At 33.7% G+C, this 26,100-nt stretch overlaps 1 protein-coding gene across 3 annotated transcripts in view; it reads left to right on the top strand.

The window, feature by feature from the left end:
- Window positions 1–26,100, top strand: part of LOC129946942 (furin-like protease 2) — a 524,816-nt gene that overhangs the window by 427,016 nt on the left and 71,700 nt on the right. For all 3 annotated transcript variants that reach the window (XM_056057326.1, XM_056057324.1, XM_056057325.1), the window contains 2 exons: window positions 7,229–7,388; window positions 24,119–24,422. In XM_056057326.1, the coding sequence (XP_055913301.1) occupies window positions 7,229–7,388; window positions 24,119–24,422 (464 nt within the window). The remainder of the gene's footprint in view (window positions 1–7,228; window positions 7,389–24,118; window positions 24,423–26,100) is intronic.

Genomic DNA, 26,100 nt, shown 5'->3' with positions numbered 1-26,100 from the left:
ACATACATATTCATGCACAGGTATATTTCAAAATTAAATTTTTTAATTTTAATTAAAAAGTTTTAAATTATTGTGTATGCCGTATAAAATGAACGTAGCTTTTATTTGAAATAACTTATTAATTGTTCAAATAACTAAACTTTATATGATGTATGGCAACTACACAAAGAAAGAAATTTGAATACTCAAATAAACTAATTTAAAAACCAACAAAAAATGAATGAAGGCAGGCAATGAATTATTTTGAAATTTGAACTTCTACATTTTCAATAAAGAAAGAGATTGAAATGATGTTAACGTTTATTCTGTGTCAATATCTAATCTCTCTTTTCTAAGCCTGCGGGAAAATTAAAACTTAAATGTTTTTGATTGAAAATATGTTTTTTAATTATGAGTTTTAGTACTCGTAAGATTTACTTAAGTGTGTACAAAAAGGACATAGCACTTAAAAGAAGAAATGGGGTTTAATGATTTTTTCTTAAATTCCAAAATTTATACAACTATAAAAAAACTGAACTAAGCACTCGAAAGTTTCAGAGGACAAACAAATAATAAATCATATACACTCAGTGAAATAATGATATGGACAAACAAAAAACACTGCTGTTCAGTCTGAATACTATGAGAAAAAAACACACGAAGAAGAGCGGGGTTTTTTTGCAGATTACCGAGAACAGAGATAGACACCTAGCCAAATCGTTGTTATACTTTTAAGAAGTAAATCTGTAATAGTCATTTTCTTAAAGCTGCGTTAAAATTATGAAGTTAGGTGAAGTTCAGGTAAAATCCTTAATTAACCTAGGGAGAGATCAAACTTCTAACCGTTAATAAATCGATAAGCCGCTCGAAAATGTTTAACATTTTAAACCTCAATGTGTTACCAAGGCGAGTGCAACAAGGTTTAAAATGTGTACAAATATTGGATATTATGTGAAACGCGTCCCGAAACCAAAACTTATATCTGGCCAAAAAGCGAACAGATTGAATTTTACATGACAGTTACAATTTTTTCGAATGAGACAAATTTAAGGAGGCCCAGATGGTTGCCAACAATTTCGACAGTTTTCCACAAATTTAATTTTATTTTGATTGAATTTGGGAAATTTGCTGTGATTTATTTAATAAACAATATTGAATTTAAAAAATGGAATCAACTATGGTGTATATTTATTCTGAAAGAAGGGAATTCCAGGAATCCTCATAACTACGGGTGTCACATTTTTATACAATTACAATCAAGAAAGAATCCACGAAATAACAGTGAATAATAATAAACAATCTTTCGCCTGTAAATCCACCATAAAAAAACTGTCGAATTTGAACTCGTCAAATGACATTTCAAATTCGCTTTCGAATTCGTTAAATGGTCGAATTCAAAACTAAGAAGGCGAAAGCGAAAACAATAATTGAAAGATATCAACCTTGCTAGCAAAACGATTCGCCGCGAATCCCTTAATCAGGCTCCTGCTGTTTCTTCCAAAATAAATTCCAAAAAATATACGGATGAAATTTTTGCTGCGGAATGTATATTCCACAAGGATAACGCTGCTATTTATGTTTCAAAAGCCGAACTAGATTGAAATCGTTTAAGCAATTTTAATACAAAACGTTTTTTTAAAATAGACGTTGATTTTACTTTATAAATTATTTGACAAGAGTTGTTTAAGAATAGTGAGCCAACAGTAATGTGTGTCAAATAAAATCATTAATAATTTCAATACCACGACGTCTACGAGATGTTATCTAACGAAAAGGATAAAGCACCAAATATTGAACGCCTTTTAAAAAAACTTTAAGTTTTATTAAGAATTGTTTACATTATTTCGTTCTGAAAAAATAAATAACCCATATCAAAAATTTAATAGGTCCGTTCGCGTACTTTCTGCACTAAAATTCGTAAAAAGAAATATTTTAATGAGTGGCGGAAAAATTCACTCACAAAAAGACAAAACTACTAAAGAAAATAAGCGAACGGGAAACTACAAATTGTTCCTACAATTTGACTGTCAAAAAAATATAAATTTTGAAACATCATCGTTTCAATTCGTGTTCAGAATTTATTTATTTTTTTTGTAAATGGATACATTAACACAACATGAACTTCAAGCAACATCATGCTGACCCATTGTTTTTTTTATGAAAAACTTTATTAAATTGAAACTTGAAAATTGCAATCTTGTTGCTGTTGTTTGGAAGAAATTTTTAGTTTTATAAGTGACAGCAAAAGCGACTAATTTATTTTAAGTTCTATCAAATTTGACACTCTTCACAAATCAGCCCAAAGAAAAATCTTGGGCTAAAATTCGTAGGTTGTTAAATATTTTAGTCTGTCGTGAGCGCTCTCTTTTACGAAAAACTACGAAATTTTTGAGTACGCGAACAGGATTTAGTTAAATTTCGTAATTTTTCGTAAAATTAGACTGTTTAAGTAAAGAACGCGAACAGACCTAACTTAAAGCTTATTTTTAATATTTTTGTTTTTCCTTATGTGTTTAGTTGTTAAGATACTAAAAGTAAAATTAGTTTGTTTTAATCCAATAAAATTTTATTTTGTGTTTGTCCTTATCATTATTTCGTAGGATGTAGATTCTGTTTTATAGATACCATTAAAAGGTTTTTTAAAGAAATAAACAACCCAACCACACTTTTCTAACAAAAATGAATCGTAAATTCATGACTTTTATAGTTTATACAAAATGTTAAAAAAGCAAATTTTTGGTTACTCAGGAGTTTTATCAATTCACACTCCAAAATTCGTGTTAAAATGCTACGAACTCTGTTAATAGTTCCCTTATCTGCTGCAAAAAAAAAAAAAAAAAAAAAACAAAAAAGAAAAGAGCTGTAACTTTAAGGTAATTTTACTGACCTTTAACAAAGCTTAATTATATTTTTTTATATTTCAAAGCCCATAATTATTTCTTAAGATACATTTTTACTCCGTCAAACGGTGCGTACTTCAAATAAAAAGATGTTGCAGTTTGTATGCTAGTATCTCAAAAGAAAAAAAGTTTTTATTTAGCCAACAACCGACTAACCTAGCAATACAAAAATAAGACAAAAAGATTTACTAATCAAAAAGTATGGCGTGGTAATGGCACTGAGTGAATATTTCAATTGCCGCGTTTATATACATCATCATCATCAACATTTTTGGTAGGACACTTTGTTCGAAAAAAATGAATAAAAAAAAGAACATAAAACAACCCGAAAGTATAAATTCCAACTATTATGTATAATATCTTTCTCCTAAGAGTAATTGTACCAAGCCAAATCGAGTAAAGATAATCGAGAAAATAAAAGCGAACGACAAAGACGAAAACGGCTATACTTCAGGGACATCAATGACGAACGCTTATCGTAACAATCGATTAACTTCAAAGGATGAAATCCTTCGGGCTTAGGCTGTTTGTCATGATATTTTGTCTTTCCTCTTTTTTCTTATTCATTACAAATTAAATAAAATATTTCATTTTGCCTTCAGTTTTTTTTCCTATCTTCAAAAGTTAATAAAATTTCAAATGAGTACCTAAAAAAAAGGAAGTAAGTCGAATATTTAAAAAAAGAAATAATGTCCATATTAAATTTTGATATCCAAATATAAAATTATTCTTTGAAAAAAAGGATAAGTGAAAAAGAGGATTTTTTTAATTGCGCTCAAACCAATTCAGATGTCGAAGAAGAAGAATAATTATAAAATTATTCAACCATCTGCAGTCAAAAATACCAACGCAGAACAAATAATTTCCAATATCGTGACATTTAAGAACAGAAATCGATTCTGAGCTGCTCTGAGACACTTACGTCAGCCCAAAGATTTTCAATTGGGTTTAAATCTAGAAACTATCGAGGCTCTTTAATAACACCAACTTTGATATTCTGAAAAATATCTGGGCTAGTTTGCTGGTAACTATGGGGTCGTTTTTCTGTCAAAGACTCACTTCAACGGCATCTATTTGAATACATAAGGCAATTTCTCCTCCTCCTCTAGTCTCTTAACATAAACATATCGAACACTGTTATTTGAAAAACTGTTATAATCCAATGTCTTAAACTGTTTTTATTTTAAACTTTTAATAACTCAGAGATTAGATAAGGTTGTCACCATGGCGTAACGATAAGTGCGTAAGACTATCATATCAGAGGGCTTGGGTTCAATCCCTGCGTGAACCATCTAAAGTTTTTGTTACTGTCTCTTGTTTACTGTCTCTTGCGAGGAATTGACAAATCCTCCAAAATTAATCCTTGTCATAAAAATTACTTTTTCAAAAACTCTAGAATCCCTCCATCTCTGGCAACAGTACTCGCTCACCAGAATGGTTGAGAGTTGTAAATCACAAAGCCCTAGTTCTCAATGTTGCGCTATCTAATTTATATTATTTTTTAACCAAAAGATCGATCAAAAATTAAAAAAAAACTAGGATGCGACCTACTCTGATAACTTTCCATCCATTATATTGAAGTTTCGGACGTATATAGGTTTCGTAGATTGTAGCCTGATCAGACAGGGAGACAAATTTCTTGCATCTTCTCAGAAAACCTAGACATCTTGCGGCGTTTTTGGCGACATCGCGTATGTGATCGCTCCACGGAAGGTGGTTGCTGATGCACATTCCGAGGATGTCGAGATTTTCGAGATTGTAAGACAGCATTGCGTTTTCGTAGCATTAAATTCCACACGATTTTTTATTCCCCATTGTAAAATGCTGTGTAGGTCGGAATTTAATGAGCTTATCATATTTTTCCGTTGCGGTTCAACATCCGAAGAGGAGGGTTGTGAGCCTGGAAACGAATATTATGTATGCATTAGATTGGAAATAGCACACAGGATATCATTTATAAAAATGAGGAAAAGGATCAGAGGCAAAACGAAGCCCTGGGGAACACCAGTATTTATATTATGGGTTTCAGGCTTTAATTCGTCTAAAACAACTTGTATTGAACGTTTCGAAAGAAAATTTCTTATCCAACGAAGAACAGATTCTTCAATACCAAAAGTACTCATTTTCGATAGAAGATCAAGATGCCAAGCTTTATCAAATGCCTTTGAAATATCAAGTGCAATAATCTTACTTTCTCCAAAACGATGTACGGATTTGTTCCACTGTTCGGTGAGATGAACCAAGATATCACCAGTGGACCTATTGCTACGAAAGCCGTATTGCCGGTCATTAAAAAGTTTTCGTTCCTCAAGATATTTTTTTTGAGCTGATAATTAATCAGCGTAGTAGTACCCGTGGCATGATGGTAAGTACGTTGCACTGTCATGCGAGAGGTCTTGGGTTCGATCCCTGCCTGTGTCACCTAAAGTTTTTTCACGGGTACTTCCTCTTGCGAGGAATTGATAAATTCTTCAAGAGTTATTCTTGTCATGAAAAGTGCTTTCTCAAATTTGCCGTTCGGAATCGGCTTAAAACTGTAGGGACCAACAGTTCTCGCACACAGGAATGGTTGAGAGTTATCAGTCACTAGGCCCTCGTTCTCCAATGGACCGTTGCGTCACCCAATTTATTTATTTTATAATTAATCAGCGTTTTCATTACCGTGGAAAGAAAGGACGTTAGTGCTATTGGCCGATAATTTGTAGGAGAAGAAGTTTGGGATTGGATGAACAAATGCAGTTTTCCAACTACTCGGAACGAGCCGAGAAGAATAGCATAGATGGAAAAGCTGGTTTTGATAGCGTGAAAGAACACCTCTACGGAATAATAGCGGGGATACCATCTGACACTATCTGGTAAGGTAGAATTCTTGGCGAACTGCCTTGCAAATAAGTTGGCTTTATCAATTGAGCTAACTAAAGGAGTATCATTTACAACAAGATTGCTTTAAAAAAAGCTATAAACAGCGACAAACTAAATAAAGTTTAACGTGCAGCTTGCCTATGCCTTGCACAACCCTATCTACGGAACTGGATACCCTACTCTAGCTAACACCTCTTTTTATACTTAGAAACCAAATAGCTGCAAGCTTTGCTATTCGCCTCAAAGCTTTATCGCAGTGGGTTTGTAACAACATTGGCCATCGTTCACATCCTCTGTACATGCCCTTATGTAGTTCAAAATCACAAGGCTTACCTAGACGAATTCTTCTATAACGATCTAAACGTTCTCAATCATATAATCATATTTACCTTTTATGTTTTATAAGGGACTTAAGCTAGTTTCATTGTGCTTAGAAAAAAGCTTCAAGATTCAATGTGGTATCACATTGAGCCATTTAAGTGGCCTAAGTGTGTCCTACTCCATCACGGACAGCCACTTCAAACTAACCTCACCTAGTTTCAATATTTTGCACCGATAAAATAAGTTTGATTATAAAATATGTTTATATTTTAAATATGTTTTAGAGAACAAATTTTTTATTCGAAAACCTATTTTTACCAATTTTGGAAGCATTTTTCGAAAGTTTTAATTTCTTATATAAAAAACAATGCAGTTTCGATAATTTGTATCTTAAATTAAGAACAAAAACCAAAACCTTTATTTATACATACACGAGATATCGAGAATCGAGAATCACTTATTTCAAATTTTCTATAGTATTTGTAAGGTTTTTAAAATATTATTGAATTTTGAAAACGATATGTTTTGTAAGAAGAATTTAGTTTTAAGCCAATATCTTAAATTTTTGCTAAAATATTCGGGCCAAAGTAAAGTTTTTTTAAAGAAAAAATCTTTGAAATAAATCGTCCAGAAATTTCAAAATTTTCAATTCGACAAATCGGACCGATTAGTTTGAAATAACTACGATTCAAGACCTCTTAACTAAAATTAATTATTTTTTTTAGTGGAATCATTTTCCTCGGAGCTCTAGCTTTTTAATAAATTGTAATTTTTAACACCCTTTGCATTTCATGACTTGATTAAAATGTCCCCACAAAGTCCTTAAATATTATGCCTTAATAATTTCTGGTATGAAGTAAAACAGCATAAAGTGTCTTAACCATGCTGTCTTCTGTACCTGCCAGACTCTTTGTTTTCTTCTCAATTTAAAATGATTTTCAAGTACCTAGTAATGTTTCTATACGAAACATTATTATTATCGTTCTTTTGTTGAAACACAATATTCTATATACTTACCTTACCTAGCCTATGCCTTGGTGGTACTCTCAAATTGTCCTTTACTGAATTTTATCCATGTTTATATTTATATCACAATTTGGCAGAATTTTTGTATTGTCTGGTCACTAATTCGCTGTTTGTTTCTGTATACCTCTTGCATTTAACAGGATCCGGATGCTTCTTATGACATAAATGGTAACGACTCGGATCCTACACCCCAGGATAATGGCGACAACAAACACGGCACCAGGTGTGCGGGTGAAGTAGCTGCTGTAGCATTTAATAATTACTGTGGAGTTGGTGTGGCGTACAATGCTAGTATTGGAGGTGAGTTTCTTAATTATAAGGGATTTGAATATAAAATAAAAGGTTTACCTGATGATGGTATAATTTAATCTTGAATGAATGTACGAATGAATTGGATGGTATAATTATCTGATAGAGTCTGGATGTTGTTGAACAACTTAATTATAGACCCACGAAGATTATTCAAACAATACTAACGCTTCTACTGGAGTTGATATCTTAAAGATTAAAAAGTAAGTTTTAAAGCAGATTAATTCCATTGACGTAAGTTGAAAAATGAATACAAGCTTTGTCTATTAAACATTTGTATTTAATATTTTGGCAATTAGTTTAGTTTTTAAATTCTTTTATCATGCCTCGAAATGCATCAAAGCTTGAAAAATAAAAAAATGGAAAGAATATGTTTAGTTCGATAAATGAAACAAAAGACCGTGCTATCTAAAGGATAAAGAAAAATAAAAACCATGTAGCTACGTATATTTACGCGGAAAATGTTTTCCCTTATAATTTTCCCTTTTTAGATATCCGATACCGGTACCCACACAAACGGAAAGCTGGTCCTTCTAAAATCTGCAATGGTAAAACAAAATTTATGTTATCCTCTCGATCCTTGTGTCGGCATTGTCATAATGTTATGGCTCCATTGAGGGTCATCTACCATCCTGGTTAGCGAATCTGTTTTATTAGAAGATCCCTCTGAATTGCTTGGCCTGGCGCTTTGCCTTTCTCTTCCTGTATACATATATGTATGTAGGTATAGTTATCGTGGAAAACCAACGACTATAAAAGGACTATAGACACTACTATACAACTCTACATACACGCTTAGAACTATACCATTCCGCTGTTGATGCTGCTGCTGGGATGCTCAATTTTGTGTTCCCTTTGTGCATCCTGTGAATGGAACATATCCGACGCGATGTTAATCACTATGCGGGAAGATTATAATTGTATATGTACGTAAGTATGCATACATATGTACCTACATGTGCTGCGAGCTGTTTTATACGAAAATCTATTCACTATTTGCTCGCCGCCGGCCGCGGAGCCGCGCCGATGCGATGGTGGTTCTAAATGCATACAGAGGACGACTGTGTTCGGGACCAATTTGCAGACCATCATTAGGAGAGATGAATCTTTTGGTACATACTCTTAAAAATATGCATATAGAATATAGAAGTGAGGATGAGCCTATTCGTAACCAATTTTGGAAAGGATCATTAAAGTGTTCTCGATTTAGATGCTTGTTAAGGATTTTTCCATTGTACATAGGTATATGTTATTTTTGAGGAAAATCGTTCAATATTGTGGGGTCAAAGTCCTTTTCTTTTATTTAATGTTGAAAAAAATGAAGCTTCTTATAGTTTTCTGTAAAACTATAAGAAGAAGAATTTTGCTTAAGAAATTTGACCCATCCAGAACTGTACCGTCCTAATCCCATGTAAATTTTTTTATCAAACATTTTATAATCAAATTATGTTCCAAATCTCAGAATTACTTACATTAATTCTATTTTCAAAAAAAAAACAAGACGAACATTTGGGCTTTATAATATAACAAATTTTGGGCAAATCACCTCATGGGAAGGTCCTTTCGGTCCCATTTGACACCGCTTTTTCGAGCATAACTGGACTTACTTCGTCGTTGCTGGCTCATCAGCTTGACTTCTGGCATCACTTCATCGCGTCTAAGTTACTCAGTTTATAAGTGCAATTTTCAACACTTTTTTTAACAAATCTGGCCACATATCGTTAATTGTGACTTAAATATTGGCTTACAATGCTTCAAGAGTTGCTGGTTTGTCAGAATAGCGATCTAACCTTATGATAACCATAGCTACAGAAAGTATTGTATTAGATGCAAGTTAAGAGGAAAGCTTCTAGAAATAATTTTTCACCACATTATTGTTTCTAAAAATTGGTAGCTAAGTGCGCTGTATTACAAGTTGCGGCTACTTGTCAGCACAAGAGGATAGCGCTCGCCATTCACCGTAACAGGAGCTCGTTCCTCGTTTTCCTCGAAAGTAATAAAAACCTATAATGCCGCAAAAGTTTAAACCACACACTAAACAGTTAATTTTAGAAGACATAATGATGGTTCGTTAATGACTTAAAGATTGTCTTCTACTAAAGACTTCATATATACAGACATCATACCATTTAACCAGGATTCAGTTCCTTAACTATAAACACCTTAAAATAGACTAAGTGTTCTATGATCTTCGCTAACAGTTCTTTATTTCGAGGTGAATTTCCAAATTTTAAGTGGTCCCCGTGGTTAGTGCGTTGGGCTGTTAGGTCTTAGGTTCAATATCTGCCTGTTTCATCTAAAGTTTTATTTCCATGGTACTACTTCTTGCGAGAAATTGACAAATTCTTCAAGAGTAATTCTTTTCATAAAAAGTGCGTTCTCAAAATAGTCCTTCCCTAAAATCAATAAACTCAAAAACTCGTCATATAGCATGAAGAACACCCTATTGGTATGTGTAATGCTACCACTTCTAGAATTCAAATTTCCTGTGGAATAAATATGATGTACACAAATTTGAATCATTGCATACGAATTTTCATATTCCAAAATTGGTTTCTGAACCAATTCACCTATTATCACCTCAAATATTTATCTTATCTTCAATGTACGAGTTTGTTAATAGAACTTTTGAAAGCCGTTTCCTCCCTTATCATTACTAAAAATACAAAATAACAGCATACAATTTAGGATCCCTTTTACAAATATGTAAGTAGTTTACTCTTTGCCATTTATTTCCTCCACACATGTTTTTCATTATTCGGCCAATGTTTCCTGAATCCCGAATAAGTTCACATACAAACTTGTGAATAAATCTAACAGAGCCATTGTTATGTTACTTTTAGCCAGACAAATAAAAAAACTAAAAACTATCCTTTCCCATACAACGAATTGTGGTTTAGGTATGTGTGCTCGAAAATTAATCCAACAGCAGCTAATTGCAAGAAATGCTTGAAATAGCTCTTTGTTTATGTTTTGGTTTTTCGTGTTCTCTCCGTTCATTTCGCTGATGATGATGGTTATTACAAAAATACACACACCGTTAGCTTTGGTATTGTTGAGGTGCCGTTCTACTTTTCTGTATAAATATCTGTTAGATAAGGGTGTGGTTAACGTACCCTTCGTATACTATTCACATTAAACAAAAAGATACATTCATTTATGCACATCACCCATACTGGAAATGGTTATTTTTTTTTGGCATACACGACCCTTAGCATCGCCAATATTTACACTCTACGGGTTAAATGTAGAGCAACGTTTAAAATGCCACTGTAAGTGTCAAAAGGTCTATACGAATTTTATTTTTCTGTTTTTTTTTTCTTAGCTTGGTTGAAATAAAATAACAGAGCAAATGATAAAACAAACAGACAGACAATCACTATACCTTCATGCTGCATACATTCAACATGATGCATGTGTCTTCAACGAAAACTGCAAAAATATAAAAGTAAATAACAGTTAAACGAATCAATTCAGTCAGGGGCGGACAGATTGAAAGGAGTTAAAAAGGATGTGATTTTTTAAGTTGAATTTTTTTTTTGAATGTGTATCCTTACACAAAAAATTACATTTAAGCAATACTTTTTTGATTACATTTTTTTTTTTTTTTTGACAGAAGGAAATCTTCAAAAGACACTTGGCAGTATTCGACACAAAGTAGTGTGGGACTCTTAACCACTTAAATCCCCTCTTCATCAGGAGCAATCTTTAAGGATCAAGTTCCGATTTTTCTTTCTTAACTTTGTACAATCACTTTGGGGGAAGTTTAAACTTTTAATACTTTCCCATGTTTTTTTTAAGACAATAAGCTCATGAGGCTTGGTTCTTCTTAATCTCCGAACATAGTTTCTTATATTTAAGACGGTCTCCATTTCAGAATTAGTATGACTTTGCAGTCTCTAGATGTGCGATACAGCGTATTTTTTAACAACTTCTGTAACCATTTCTATTTGTAAGTCACATTAATTATTCCAAGAAGGACTTTGTTTTGGAATTTTTGGATGGTTTCAGTATTTTTTTTCTTTTTACGGCCCCATAATTGGATTCCATAGATCCAAACAGGCTTGAGTACTTGATTATACAGCATTATTTTGTTTTCGATTGATAAATCAGAGTTGTTACCAAGCAACCAGAACTTTTTTTATATTTCAAGTTTAGTTCTTCTCTTTTCTTTTTTTTATGTGCTCTTTCCACTTAAGCCTTGCATCCAAAGTCATTCCAAGATATTTGGCCGTATTGGCGTAAGGTACATACTGTTTATCTTTTTATTTGTAAAGTTTATATGTGAAGATTTTGTTTCATTGAATTTAATACGCCATTTTTCGGTCCAAGCTCTCACTGTGTCGACGGCATTTTGTAGTTTTACTGCTGCCTTAGAGACACATTTGTCGGGTACCTGCGGTATTATCTGCAAAATTAGCTATTATGGTGTAATTACCAACTGGAATATCCCATGTGTATAGTAAATACAGGGTGGGACCTAGGACACTTCCTTGTGGTACACCGGCTTCTATTTCCTTCAATTCCGAGTATTCTTGATCGTACCTTACTCTAAACAATCGGTCTGAGATGTACGATTTTAAAATTTCAAAGTACTGTCTAGGAATTTCCCTTTGCAGTTTGTACTCAAGTCCCTCATGCCAAACCTTGTCAAAATCTTGAGCAACATCTAAGGAAATAGGTGAACATACCTGTTTTTCTTCTAATGCTTTTTTTTGATTAAATAAATTAAAATAGGCGGCGCAACATTTCTGTGTCGAGTAAAACTGTCAGAGATGGAAGTGACCATCAGTTTATATGCCGAATCCAAACGGCTAATTTGAGAAAGCACTTTTCAGTACCCGTGAAAAAGTGCGGTGGCATTGATTGAACCCAAGACCCCTTGCATGGCAGTCCAACGCCCTTTTTTTTTTAATTTGTATTCATTAATTCTTAAAACTGTCTTAAAGCTCGCAAAAATTCATAAAAATAGCCTAATTAACCATAACTTACAACTAGCCTACTGGTCAAATAGGGGCACTCTCAGTTAAACAGTAATACTTAATTCTAATGCTTTTCGGCCCTAAGATTTCTTGTGCCACCCTGCCTATTCTTCTCAAAACTATACCCTATTCAAAAAAAAAACAAGTATGTAAGCCGGCCAATACTTTAAAGCCTATCCCGACTACTCATTATCAAAAGCCGATTGAAGCCACCAAAACTGGTTCTCCTACTTCACCCTATAAGTTCGGTTCGTTCGGACACTACCCTACTGCACCGAAGGAGCTCTGCTCCGCCTTGTGCCATGACGTCCCGATTGTATAGGAGTCCACTATCCACGGTTCGTCGTCTAACGTGGTAGATCAGCGGAACTACCAATCTATCCTGTATCAGACCAAAACTATCTAAAAAGAGAAATGCCTCTGGTGGAATGAAGCCGCCCAAGCGTGCACTCTCAAAATACTCGTCGTTCGGATATAACGCCCCGAAAATAAAATAGTTGGTCGAAGGCATAGCTCTTGCAATGTGACCTCGAACGAGTCTTATCACGAAATTGTCAATTCTGTTGATTCAAGCCCCGTTGTAGTCCAGGGTTTTAAAGGCTAAATTAATCTTCAAAATGTCTCTTAACAAAAAACTCTGTGATGATTTTGCAAAGTACAAATATTTTTCTTCTAGATACAATTTAAATCATTATAGAATCTCACTTAACTTCTGGAAATTTTTAGAAACCTTGAATTTGATGCCTTCACAGTTTTTTACTTAATTTTTAATACTGGTTTCGAATCCAAACATTATTTTTATATTTTTTAATAAATTTAAAAACTTGATATAATAGAATTATTTAGACAACAGAGCAGAATTCAATTTTAAACCGTTTTGTCTTTCTTTTTCTATTGAAATCGGTTAAGTCATGTTAAGTCTCGAAGAGAAGAGTTAAATGCTATGGACTGTGATCGATTACGAACTAACTTTATTTCATTGTAGGTTTCTTAAAGCTAAACAATTTAGTATTTAATTAAAGGGGCACTAATATTATAACTGTACAATTAATTGCAATAGGATGTATTTTTATTGTACTGATGGTTTAACATTTCTCCCCGCTTTTTAATTGACCTCGTTTCTTAAAGTAAATGGGGTCAAAACTTTTACCCACTCGGATCGTCGAATTTCTGTCGCTAACTCCATTGGTGTAATTTTGGAAGATGTACCAGGAACATCTGATAGAGGTTCCTCGTAGTCATCGCAAACAACTGGGGCTGGACAGGATTGTACACTCAAAAATTTGGGTGTTAACTCTTCATATACATCTTCTCCATCTTCTATTTGACCTTTGGACGTTGAATTTAATCTAGAGTATGAAATAAAAGAGTAACTGAATTTGGAACAATTAATGATAGGTAATTTCAGGATTTTAATTCGATTTATTCTGCAGAAGTCGCATTTGGTTTGTTTCTTCCCAGTACCTACTTTCGAAATGATACCACGCGACTATTTCTGTTTTTTGAGATATTGTCGGCACAGAACCATCTTACCAACTTCAAACTTGCTCCTTATTTGTTGAGTTGGTTTAATTTTTAGAACAAGGGATGATAACACATAACGCTGTTGACGACCATGTAGCAACTCCGACTTTTTTGTTATTGGATTGGGAGTTCTTCGAAAGGTACTGAGTAGAATTGGAAGCGCAAGTTCAGGAGATGAGCCATCAGCAATAAGTTTTTGGAACGCTGTCTTAAGTGTTCGTACGAATCATTCAGATTTCTCGTTTGATGCTGGATGAATTTGGACATGATGAATAGCATTGGATCTACAAAATTCTGAAAACGATGGTCTTTGGTAAACCTTCAATTGAAAAAATACTACGGAGAGCTTTAATTGTATTTTCTGATGTAGCTGCAGGCAGTGAAACAACATAAGGGAATTTAGTGTGTGAATCAACTAAAATTAACCACATACGACCATAAAGAGGTCCGGCAAAATCTATGTGTAACCGACTCCACGGCTCATTTGTTTGAGTCCAGCTGCAATACTCTTTCACTGGTTTCGATGCTTCACATTGGCAAACCTCACACTTTGCAGAAAAGTCTTCGATAAGCTTATCAATATTTGGGAAGTAAACGTAACGTTTGCAAGTTGCTTTGCGCAAGAAAAACCCCAATGACCTTCATGTATTACTTTGAGAGTTTTTTCATGAACGTTTTACGTATCCCAACTCGTGGATAGTTTGCATTGAGTAAAATTATTCCATGATGAATAGTCAAACTGTGCCTCATATTAAATTATGCCTGGAATAACGTTCTTCTGCTTTTAAGTGCGTAGGCCACCCATTTTTTATATATTTCCCTACAGCAGTCAATGTAGAGTCTCTGTCAGAATATTGTCTGACATCATCGTATATCTCACGAATTCCGCAGCATAACTCCCCCCGTTTGTCGAAATTGTCAACAGGTCCCACTAAGAGGCGAGAAAGTGAGTCTGTATTTGCATGTTTATCGGTTGGCTACCACCTAATTGTATCCAATAATTAAGATTACCCATATTTGGAGACGCTGTAAAATCATTTCAAGAAGTTTTTTGTATAGGTTAAAAAGCGTCGTAAACGGCTTATATGATCCGTAAGGAGTTCAAATGACCTGCCACTTAAATATTGGTGAAATTTTGTAATTCCATATATACTGGAGAGTGCTTCTTTTCATATTCGGCTGTAGGATTTTTGGTGAATGTTAGAGTTTTGGAATCGAAAGCGATTGGCTTCTCTAAACCATTCCGAAAACGATGTAAAATAACGGCGCCTATGCCATAACCAAAACCGTCAGTAGCCAAAATAATTGGTAGATCTTAATTGAAATGTACGAACCTTGTTGCATTTACGATGCTCATCTTAAGGCTGTTGAATGCTTCTTCTTAAAAAAAATTAGCTATAGATTAATAATAGTAATTAAATTTTAACATTACGGCTTTTAATTCTTTTAAATTAGTAGGCGAAGGTTGTTCTTTAATTGCTTAAAGTCTAATGTCTAGTGGGCGAGTGCTAGAAGCCGAAATAGAGTGGCCTAGATATTCAATTTCGTATACGAATTGTATACAATTGTATACAAATTCTATTCTTCTTGAGTTGTTTTCATTTTACTTTGTTTTCGAAAACTCTCATTAGTTTTAAATTGGTCAATGTTTTTGTTTCTTAGACTTTATAAACAGTTTTCACAAACAATTAAATCTTATACTTTCAGTTAATTTTCGTAATTACTGTTCAAATATTAAAAAAAATTACGATTTTAATATAATGTTTATATTTCTTCAATTCCTTTTGATAATCTTATTTGATAGTCTTGATTATTAATTTTTTACATTTTTTAATCCCAAAAGAATAAAATCTCCATATTTTATAAGATGGTATTTTAAAAAGTGGTATCTCAAAAACCAAATAAAAAAGAAGGAATAATTCGAAATAAGACTATTAAAAGCATTAAATCCATAGTTTGATTGTCAATTACGAAACTTTGTCGACCCATCTAATAAATTTGTAATTGAGGAAAAACTCTTTACTTTAAAATAAAAATAAAATGCGGACCTGAATTAAGTGATGCCCTCATTGCTTTACCATAGTCACATGCCATTCAAAGTTACCATGCGTCAAAATAAATTACAATTTCTGTGGCATTGCAACAATACTGTCATTCGGTTCAACGAATCGTATGAATGCAACATGTTTTGGCCATTGGCCATGTCCGATTCCAAGTTACAATAACACGACCAACAAAGTCAAAAACAAAAACACAACTTTTTGTATTAAAATTTCAATTTTACATCCTGCACATGCAATACAAAACACAAACCACAGAGTGTCCTCTTAACAATTTAATTTTTATTATATTGCCATTTAATAATAAATTCAAACTAAATTGGTGAAAGGAAAGTGATTGTTTTATTTTGTTGCAAGGATTTCTCTATTAGGTTTTTCTTTAATTTCTGATATAGCCATTAATAATATCAAAAGCCACGTACATACGTATTTTCCGCCAAAACAAATTGACTAAGCCCATAATAATATTCATGCAAACGATCAAAGAGGAGAGACATAATTTATTTATAAAAATATTTTAATTACTAAAACGAAAATCAACAGCAACAAAAATGTTTTAAAAAAATGTTAATTTGTTAATAATTGTGACAGAGGCAATATTTTTTTTTCATTTTTAATGCTTTTATGTACCAATAGCAACATTGATATTGAAAATGTATTTTTTTGTATACTCGTTTTATTTTTGTAGAAAAATTAAAATTCTGATGAAATTCTATAATTAATAATTTGTTAACAATGCTTTTGCAATTAAATAAAAACAAATTGTTACAAAAACCGATCAAAAGATAAAAAATGTCTCTTTTGTTTGTACATATTTAAAATATGTGTATTCATTTTAAGTTGTATAGTTTTTGTGTATAAAACATTCTTAAATTCATTATCAGCTTATTGGTTTATGTTGATGTCCATAAATATAACAAAAAAAAAAACAAATATCTTGCGGTAAAAAATTAATTAATTAATTTCACACCATTATTATGAACTGCCAGGATTTTATAACTACGTAGTTCAGTGTTCTTTTAAAAAATACTATAATAACATTTTTCTTTTTGTTGTATTATTTGCTGTTCAAAAACCAACCAAACCCAATTTGACTGCCATCTCTTAGAATGTTTTTTGTATAATTTTGTAACCATAAATTGTTTTTTTGGATAGAGGCAAACAACCATATTTCAGTAATTTTTTCTATAGTTTAAAACGCATTACAAACACAAAACATAATCAATTACGCGGTTTTAAGAGAATGAATTTTTTGACAGTTTTCCAAAATATGTCTTATTCTATTTGATTTTCTGAGATGTTTTTGTTTTGAGGTTCCATTCCTATTTGCGGAGTTCATATTTCGAGGATAATAAATACAAACATTTCAAACTTTCACCATAACTTTAAATCAATGAAAACAAAAATCCGAAAGCAGTACAGGATGTGGGGAAGTTGAAAATTTAGCATTGTACATTTGTGTCGCAAAACGTTCAACTACACAACTATTTAATATTTAAAGCTTCTTTTCCTTACAAAGTTCAACAAGAAGTTTTAAAATTTTCCTGGTCACAACAAAAAAAAAACAAAAACTCTGATGTCGAACTTTTCAACGAAATTATTTAAAATGCCAAAGTTAATATACAAAAATAAATAAAACATTTTAGTAATAATTAAAATTCTTGAATTTTAATGCAAAAACAGAACAAAAAAACATCTAAAGCCAACGCCAACGCAACCGCAAGTTAATTTAATTCTTTTTTCCTCACAATGTTATTCATTCAATTAAAGGCATAGGTGATTTGAAAACATGATAAGTCTACTTGACAACATGCCGTAAAATCCTTACAGAACAAAAAAAAAAAAACTAAACAACTCAAGACACTAATAGGGCCAACAAAAAATAAAACAAAACACAAACAGGGGAAGCAACATGTAGCAAATTGTTGGTTGTTGTTATATGATTCACAAGGATCGCATTACCAAGGACCACGCACAACATGCTTGTTTGTTAAATGATATTCAACCCGGTTCAAGGATAAAAGTGGTGATAGTGATGGCGATGGTGAGTACAAAATAAAACATTCCTTATGCCAATCCCAATGCCATTGTGAGGGTCCTTTGTGGGTATTTCAGTGTCCCCTTATATTCAAGTCACCATATATACCCATCAGACAAAAACAAATCGAACAGACACACATGTTTTAAAAGGACATTTTCCCTGAATTCGCATCATAAGGAGAACAGAGGGACATTGAAAAGGAAAGATGGTATGGTAATTTTTGCTTTTTCAGTAAGATATGTGGTTCGTAAGGCTCTTGGGGAAGGATAACAACGAAGACGACGACGACTACGAACACCTTCTCATCCAAAATGACTTTCCTTCGATATGCGATGCGCGTTAAGCTAAAAGCATGCCAATATCCACATCCACTCTTGGTGTTGGAGGTCCCTTACCAAATGTGTGTTTGCAAAGAATAAAGAATCCCAACGACCAAAAAGACTGATTCGCCCGAGGTCGTAGTCGGATGGTCCATTGAACATTGTAGAAAAGGGAACAACTATGTATACAAGTATATCAATAAGTACATGTACATATGAGATGTGTATATGTAGTGAGACAAGATCTAGATGATGACGAGGGAACTAAAGAATGCCGAACGTCGAGAATTCGTTGAAAAAACTGACACCATTAATGAAAAAAGTATACCGAAGCAACACACTGCTTCGTCGAAAATGGCCAAAAATGGATATGAAGCCAAGAACATTTACATAAAGTGTCTATACAGACACACTTACTTCTCCATAGACAAACACACACACGCACACACACTAAAAGTGTTCGCAGAATTTTTATAAGGACGAATATAAGGATAAAATACGAAATGGCACATTCGATTGCTCTTATCAATAAACTTGACATGTTATGTGCAATGGTGCAAATTTTATAGTTTTATTTTTTAGGAATATTTGAAGTTTTCTTTTTGTATTTTATTTTCCTTAAGTCTCCTTTATAACAAAAAAAATTGATGAAGTTTACAGTTTCGCGTACTTTAGTCGGTAGAATTTGAACCGAAAATGTGGAAGGAAGTAGTACGTAGGTGTATGTGTTTGTTTAGGCAGCTTAAAGTTTATTTTTATTGAAGTCTTATTATGCAATGAGGATAAAAAAAACTTTTATGCGCTCTTTTAGCAAAACAATAACGATAAAATTGAGTACATTTTGAATTGTTTAAAATTCACACTATTAAAGGGTAACGTTTTTGTTGTATGCACATACAAAAAAAATAGAAGAATGATATTTTAACGAGAAAATTCTAGGTATAGTTAAGAGATACTTTTTTTACCAATTTAGAAGCATTTTTGTTTCTCTTATCAACATAAGAAATTAAGGAAGTGGATGAAGGATCATTTGACACCGGGGAATCAGTGCCAATCGACTTTTAAGTCCGACTTCAAAATCTATCGAAATATCAATTTTGATTGCCATCTGTGGATGTATTGAAACGTTTCCATAATGAAAAAAGGTTCTTATTTAATATTCCAAAAAATGAAAACGTGGAATAGGACAGGCAAAGGGTAGGATTTCTTATAAATCAAGGCAATATTTGCCGAAGACAATTTTTAAGTTTTTCCTAAATATGAATGCGTTTAATGAATAATCCATAGTAAGAATCTATCCACATCTTCCTACTCTCACTTTTTATAAATTTTTGTACTCTTAATTAATTTCTAATACTGAGAGTGATCTTAAATTGAACCCCAGAAGTTTAAGAGATACGTTAATAGAAGACCTACATTTAAGAGATATCCAGCTAGGATGACCTTCCATCATTTTTCAAGTCAATATCGAAAATGTTAGCAGACTATTTTAAGGCTGCCTTTGAAGATATTTACTCTGCAAGCACTACTTCTCTTCTAACACACAAGAATTTTTCGATTTCTGAGGTCCTACGTGGCAATATTGTAAAGCTAAATGAATTTTTCAGGCATGATTCTGAAGGAATACCGTCTTTTATAAGTGGAAAAATGTGTGCGAGTATCTGAGATGTTCTAAGCAATAAAATCTTTGGAAATATTAAAACCTGGCGCCATGTCAGTCCATACAAAAGTTTCTACAAATTTAGTTACGAATTATCGTCCTATAGCGAAATTGTCTGCTATTGAATATTAAGGCCCTTGTCGAGGACATAATTATATTGGTGTTCTATTATTTGTTCTATTATTTGTGAAAATCAACATGGATTTGAGGAAAAAACATACCATTACTATTTTATTACAATTCTTTACTTTTTGTTTTAATGCATTCGAAAATCAATTTTAAGTCGATTGCATCCTTACAAGCTTTAGCAAGCCATTTGACAAATTAAGGCATCAAATTTGTCTAAATAAATTAAGTGAAATTCAACTTAAAGACCGCTTCGTTACGTAGATTTCGTCATATCTTAAATATGGATATGATAGCGTCATGTTAAGAACTAACCATCCATGTACCTCATGGGAGACACCTTCGTCCATTGCTGGTTATTTTTATTTATGAAAGATTCAGTTTCGCGCTCCAAGTTGGGTGAGGTCACCTTACACTTGTGCGCGATCTGATCCGCGGTCTTCCTCTACTGCGCTGTCCTGTGGGTGTGGATTCGAAGACTTTCCGGGCCGGAGCATTGGTTTCCATGCGCTCTACGTGAACCAACCATCTTAGTCGTTGGACTTTTACTCTTCTTGCTAAGTCTACGTCGCTGTACAGCCTGTACAGTTCGTCGTTCCATCTTCTCCTCCACTCCCCTTCGATGCATATGGGACCGTAGATCACACGAAGAACTTTTATCTCGAACCGACCCAAGGTGCTTTCATCCGCTTTTGTCATGGTCCATTCTTCTGCACCGTATAGCAAGACGGGGATGATAAGGGTCTTATATAGCAACACTTTAGTCCCTCGAGAGGGGACTTTACCACTCAATTGCTTTCTTAGTCCAAAGAAACAGCGGTTAGCAAGAGTTATTCTGCGTTTGATCCCAGCGCTGTTGTTGTTTTCTGCGTTTACAGCGGAGCCTAGGTAGACGAAGTCCTTGACTACTTCAAAGTTACGTCTGTCGTTAGTGACGTTTTGACCAAGACGTCGGTGTTGTATGTCCTTTCTTGACGACAGTATGTAGGTACTTTGTTTTGCCCTCAATAACCGTTAAACCCATTTTTGCCACCTCTGCCTCAATACTCACAAAAGCCCCATTGACATCACGCTGAGTTCTTCCGATTATGTCAATGTCATCAGCATATGCTAGTTATTATACAGACTTTTAAAAGATAGTGCCTCTAGTGTGAGCTCTGCACTATTCTTTCAAGCACGATGTAAAGAAAATCACATGACAGCGCATCACCTTATCTTAAATCTTTTATGACATCGAAAGGTTCTGTTAAGTTGTTTCCAACCTTTATGGAGCAGCGTTGGCATTGATGCCAAAACTTGACATGGCTCTATACAGCTCGTCCCTGTAGATGCTGTCATATGCGGTTTTAAAATTGATGAAAAGATGGTGGGTGTCGATTTGGTGTTCTTGGAAATTTTCCAGGGTCTGCCGTAATGTGAATATTTGATCAACTGTGGTCTTTCCTGGTCTAAAACCACACTGATAAGGAACTATCAGATTGTTGGCGATGGGCTTTAGACGTTCACATATTGCTTCGTCTAAGTCGGGAAGACGGGATTAATGGCTTTCGTCGTCTTTGTGTAATGGATCATCCTGTCTGACAGTGGAATTCGGTCCGTCTGCAGAAGTGGTACTTCCCTATCCTCAGCATTGACTGCAGTTCCACTATGATGTTTCCACTTTCGTCTTTGCAGCCTTCGGTTCTAGGTTGATGTACCTGTGAATTTCGTTTCAGCTGCTCATAAAACTTTCGAACATCATTCCTGCTTTTAAACCTCTCAACATATTCGACCGCACGCTTCTCATGCCGTCTCTTCTTCCTTCTGAGAAGTCGGCGTTAATCTCGCCTCTTCTGCTCATGAGCTCCCGTCCTTTTATGCAGCGCCGTTTTGCTTTATAATAGATTTGCATTCTGTTTATAAAGGGTTTTTCAATTGGCGCGGCTAGAATTTGGCGCCCGTGGTGGCCATTTCGTTTTGGTGACATTTGTCAAATCTTTTTTTTATTATTCAGTTGTTTATGCTAAATTATCATGTCAAGTTTCACGTCAAATTTATCAAATGATTAAACATTTTTTTATCATTTAACTGTAGACAGAGTTGACTCTTCAACGTTTGGTGGACAAATTGGGGAAGACCGGTTTAGTAAACAATCGGCCAAGACCCGTACGTTCGGGGAACGCCAAATGATCTCAATCAAAAAAATCATCTTTAATGACGATGTTTACCAGGTGATAATGCGTCCTTCAAAAAGTTACCGATTTTGTAGATTTTGGGCCGGCTGCGTAGTTGGTCCATAATTTTTAAAAACGACCTTAGTGAGGCGGTCACCGTGACAGCGAGCGCTACATAACGATGACAACTAATTTCTTAAGGCCCAAATTAATTCATTCCCTAAATGCCACACAGCAAGCGCCACATTTGACATTTTGCATGAATGATTTGAGGCTGATGGGAATTGGCCACCCTGATCCATATTTTATTACTATTCCCTAAGTTTCTTTTGTCAGATCGTAAGTTTTAAGCCTAGATTTAAGTCAATATTGTAACCATAACATAAGCTGTTCCGTAATATTCCAAGAATTCATTGCTACCCTGTCCGATAGTCATAACTCATTGCTTATTTAAAGCATTATTTAGAAGAAATATAAAACATATAAAGTAAAATTTAAATGACGTTAAAATATAATTTTTTTTTTGCACCAATTATTTTTAGGTAATTTTTTGAAAAATTAAGCTTTCGTCGGCTATTTTTTTTCAGAGTGTCTCTGTTTACCTTTGATAATCACTATGAACTTTGTTGTCTAAAATGAAATAAATTAAATGATTTATTCGATATCTAGTTTAAAAAATGTTCTTCAAAAGTATTAAAGGATAAAACATTCGAAATTTTGAGAACCAAATTTCTAACTTTACTCTGGACTCTTTTGGCTTTGTGTTATTTTATTTATTTCCAACTGCAATAACTTTCTTCACAGTGCATATGATTTATCAAAGAATTGTATTAAGATTCAAACATTCGGTGTCCTGATGATGGCTTTCCTCTGAAAATAATTTTGAAATGGCTTAAAAGGTCTTAAAAACATGAAAAGGAGATAAGCTGATATTTCTATGATCTTACAACCCCAATGCTAAAAAAGAAATTCCCCAATAGCCAATTAATGTTTTCCCTTCTACGAATATTATTTTAATCTTCTTTAAAATTTGTAGAGCACATCTTTGGGATGTATAATCTTTGATATATACGATTATGTATATAGGTATAGGTTATACACCTTCTCTTTGACTATCTTTCACTTATATTACTTTATAGGACTTGTATCTGTAAGGCTATAAAAATAGGTATACAGTAAAAAGATTAAATTAATGCTCGTTGTTTTGTATTACGAACTCGTAGGTATTGTATATTATTATTGTAGCCACCCAAGCATCCTATATTATTTGTAGGTATATAGAAACATAGGTACATCGTATATAATCCCACCCTCAGGTTACTTAATAAACCTCAATTTACAGTTAACTTTGTACTCCACACAGTAAATTAACATTCAGGGTGATAATCAGCTAATTAAGTCCAAATAATGTATCTAACAATTCTCATCTCATTTGTTTGCATAGAACCGGCTTATTATCTGTATGCGCAATATAATGGACAAAGGACCAAAGCTCCTTCGCTCATTCCCGTTTATACCCTGTACCTATATAATATTGTACTATTTATCTGTAATCAATACTATCCAGGATTAAAAAAAATTATTCTATGGTATGTGTGTGTGTTGAGTGGGTGTGTGTTTGTTATCCTTGCCGCATACTACGTGTATTTGGTGAAAATAGAATAAATGAATGCATAAATGTATTTTTGTTCATCCGACCTACCGACCTGACACGACACGACACAACAGACATACATAGAATGTCTCTATACGTAATGCGGCAGGTCGGTGGACGGTAACGGTAACGGTAGGAATTGAAGCTCTTATCTTGATTTTGTATCTCACTGACTGTCTGTATTCTGTGTATCTTCATTAGGCGTCCGGATGTTGGATGGCAGCGTTAATGATGCCGTCGAAGCAAAAGCACTTAGCTTGAACCCCCAACATATCGATATTTATAGTGCCTCATGGGGACCTGAAGACGATGGTTCGACGGTCGACGGCCCCGGCCCATTGGCAAGACGTGCATTCATCTATGGAGTTACGAGTGGTCGTCAGGGCAAAGGTTCGATATTCGTTTGGGCTTCTGGCAATGGCGGACGTTATACAGATTCCTGCAACTGTGATGGATACACAAATTCAATATTCACTCTGTCAATATCAAGTGCCACACAAGGCGGGTAAGTTAAAGTCATATATATTTTATTTACCTATATGTATCTTCATATATCTACTACTATATACCATATTTTATTCTAATGTAAATAGTAAATAAGAAGATGCAATTGTTTTCATTAGGTTAATGTGGTTTTATGACTTTTGTCTCTAGTGGTTTTTTTTTTGGTTTGTTTTTATGAGCATCCAGAGTATTTAAAGATGGTTTCCAATTTGTCTTGATGCTACTCTAGCAATTCCAACTTCTATACTTTATGGGTTATCTGGTTAAAATTTTACTGCCATTTGTTTTATAGCATCCTTGGGGATTAAACTTAAGTGAATTTTTACTATATTTCAAGTTTGTCTGTGGTGTAATATCAATTTAAGACGCCTTACTTTATTCGCCAAATGGGAGCGGTCATTTTGAATTGACTGAGTTATTAGGGGTCATGTTTAGCTTCAATCAACAGTCAAGACGGGAGTAATGTATTTGTAGGTTCTGACCTGTATATGTTGTTTTTTTTTATATCCTTAGCCATATATAGCAAACAGGTTTACCACTCTACTGTGTGGCACCTAGATTTGTATTGAACCTTAACTTAAGTTTATGAAGAAGATATTATAGAAAGTTATATAGTTTCTAGCATGTTATATACTAACATACATAGACGAGGCACAGATACTTTTTTTCTATCGTTTTTGATGGCTTTACGTGCCATTTTCTCTATGAAACTAATCACTTTATTCAACTACAACTTTACAACAACTTACAGATTGCTGCATAGGACCAATTACATGAAAAAATATCAATTTATGTTGACATTATTTTTAATTGCTGAGAATTTTTGAAAAAAAAGTTTGATATGTACTCGTTTAATTGTGTTATTGTGATTTGAGATATGAAATTTTATCGGTTCGTTTTGAGATATTTCGAATTTTTGAATTTAACCAAAAACTGACAGTTATTTTTGACTTGAAAAAAAAACAACGTCTAATGCGAATTTGCTTTAAATGTTGATTCCCCAGTTTGAACTCAATCTTTCCAATAGTTTGAGCTGTAAAGTCGAACAGTCACAGATGGAGGGATCCACTTTTGTCGACAGCATTTTTTTTGAAGATGTACATAGTTAGTTTCAAGATTTTTTGTAAAAAAATCTGTCTATTCATTTTTTTTTTTTTTCAAAACTGTGCCTGATTTTTCGTTGCATACAATTGTATATAATTATAAAATCAGTTTTTGCTTTTTCTTTTTTATTATTTCATTCTTTTAACTATCAAGAAAATTGAACATCACTTACTGACCCTATGCGGACGCGCCTATCTACAGTTTTACGGTTGACGTGATTGATTAGCTGAACTGACTCTCTATCCTGTATCAGCCATCGATTTTCTAAATAGAGAAAATCATCGGGCTCGGGCGGGATATAGCCGCTTAAATAAGCATTTTCGTATCATTCGTTATTGGGTTAATAAGCTGTTGGTCGGGAATGTTGCTCTCGTCGAACTTAAGCAAAAAATTATCTATTCTTTTTATGTTGAATCTGTTGTATAGAACCAGGTTAAAATATTTATGTTTGTACTTCGACTTTATAGATCTTTGAATTTTTTCTATTTGAGATGAGGCAACGTTAAACCATACTGGGCAATAGGCAATTATTTGCCGGATGAGAGCCATGTAGCACATCACCTTCACCCTACTGT

Source organism: Eupeodes corollae, chromosome 2 (genome assembly GCF_945859685.1).
Source record: "Eupeodes corollae chromosome 2, idEupCoro1.1, whole genome shotgun sequence".
In the NCBI taxonomy this organism is placed as follows: Eukaryota; Metazoa; Arthropoda; class Insecta; order Diptera; family Syrphidae; genus Eupeodes; species Eupeodes corollae.
The sequence above is the reverse complement of the archived record's forward strand: the minus strand, read 5'-3'. Positions and strand labels throughout refer to the sequence as shown.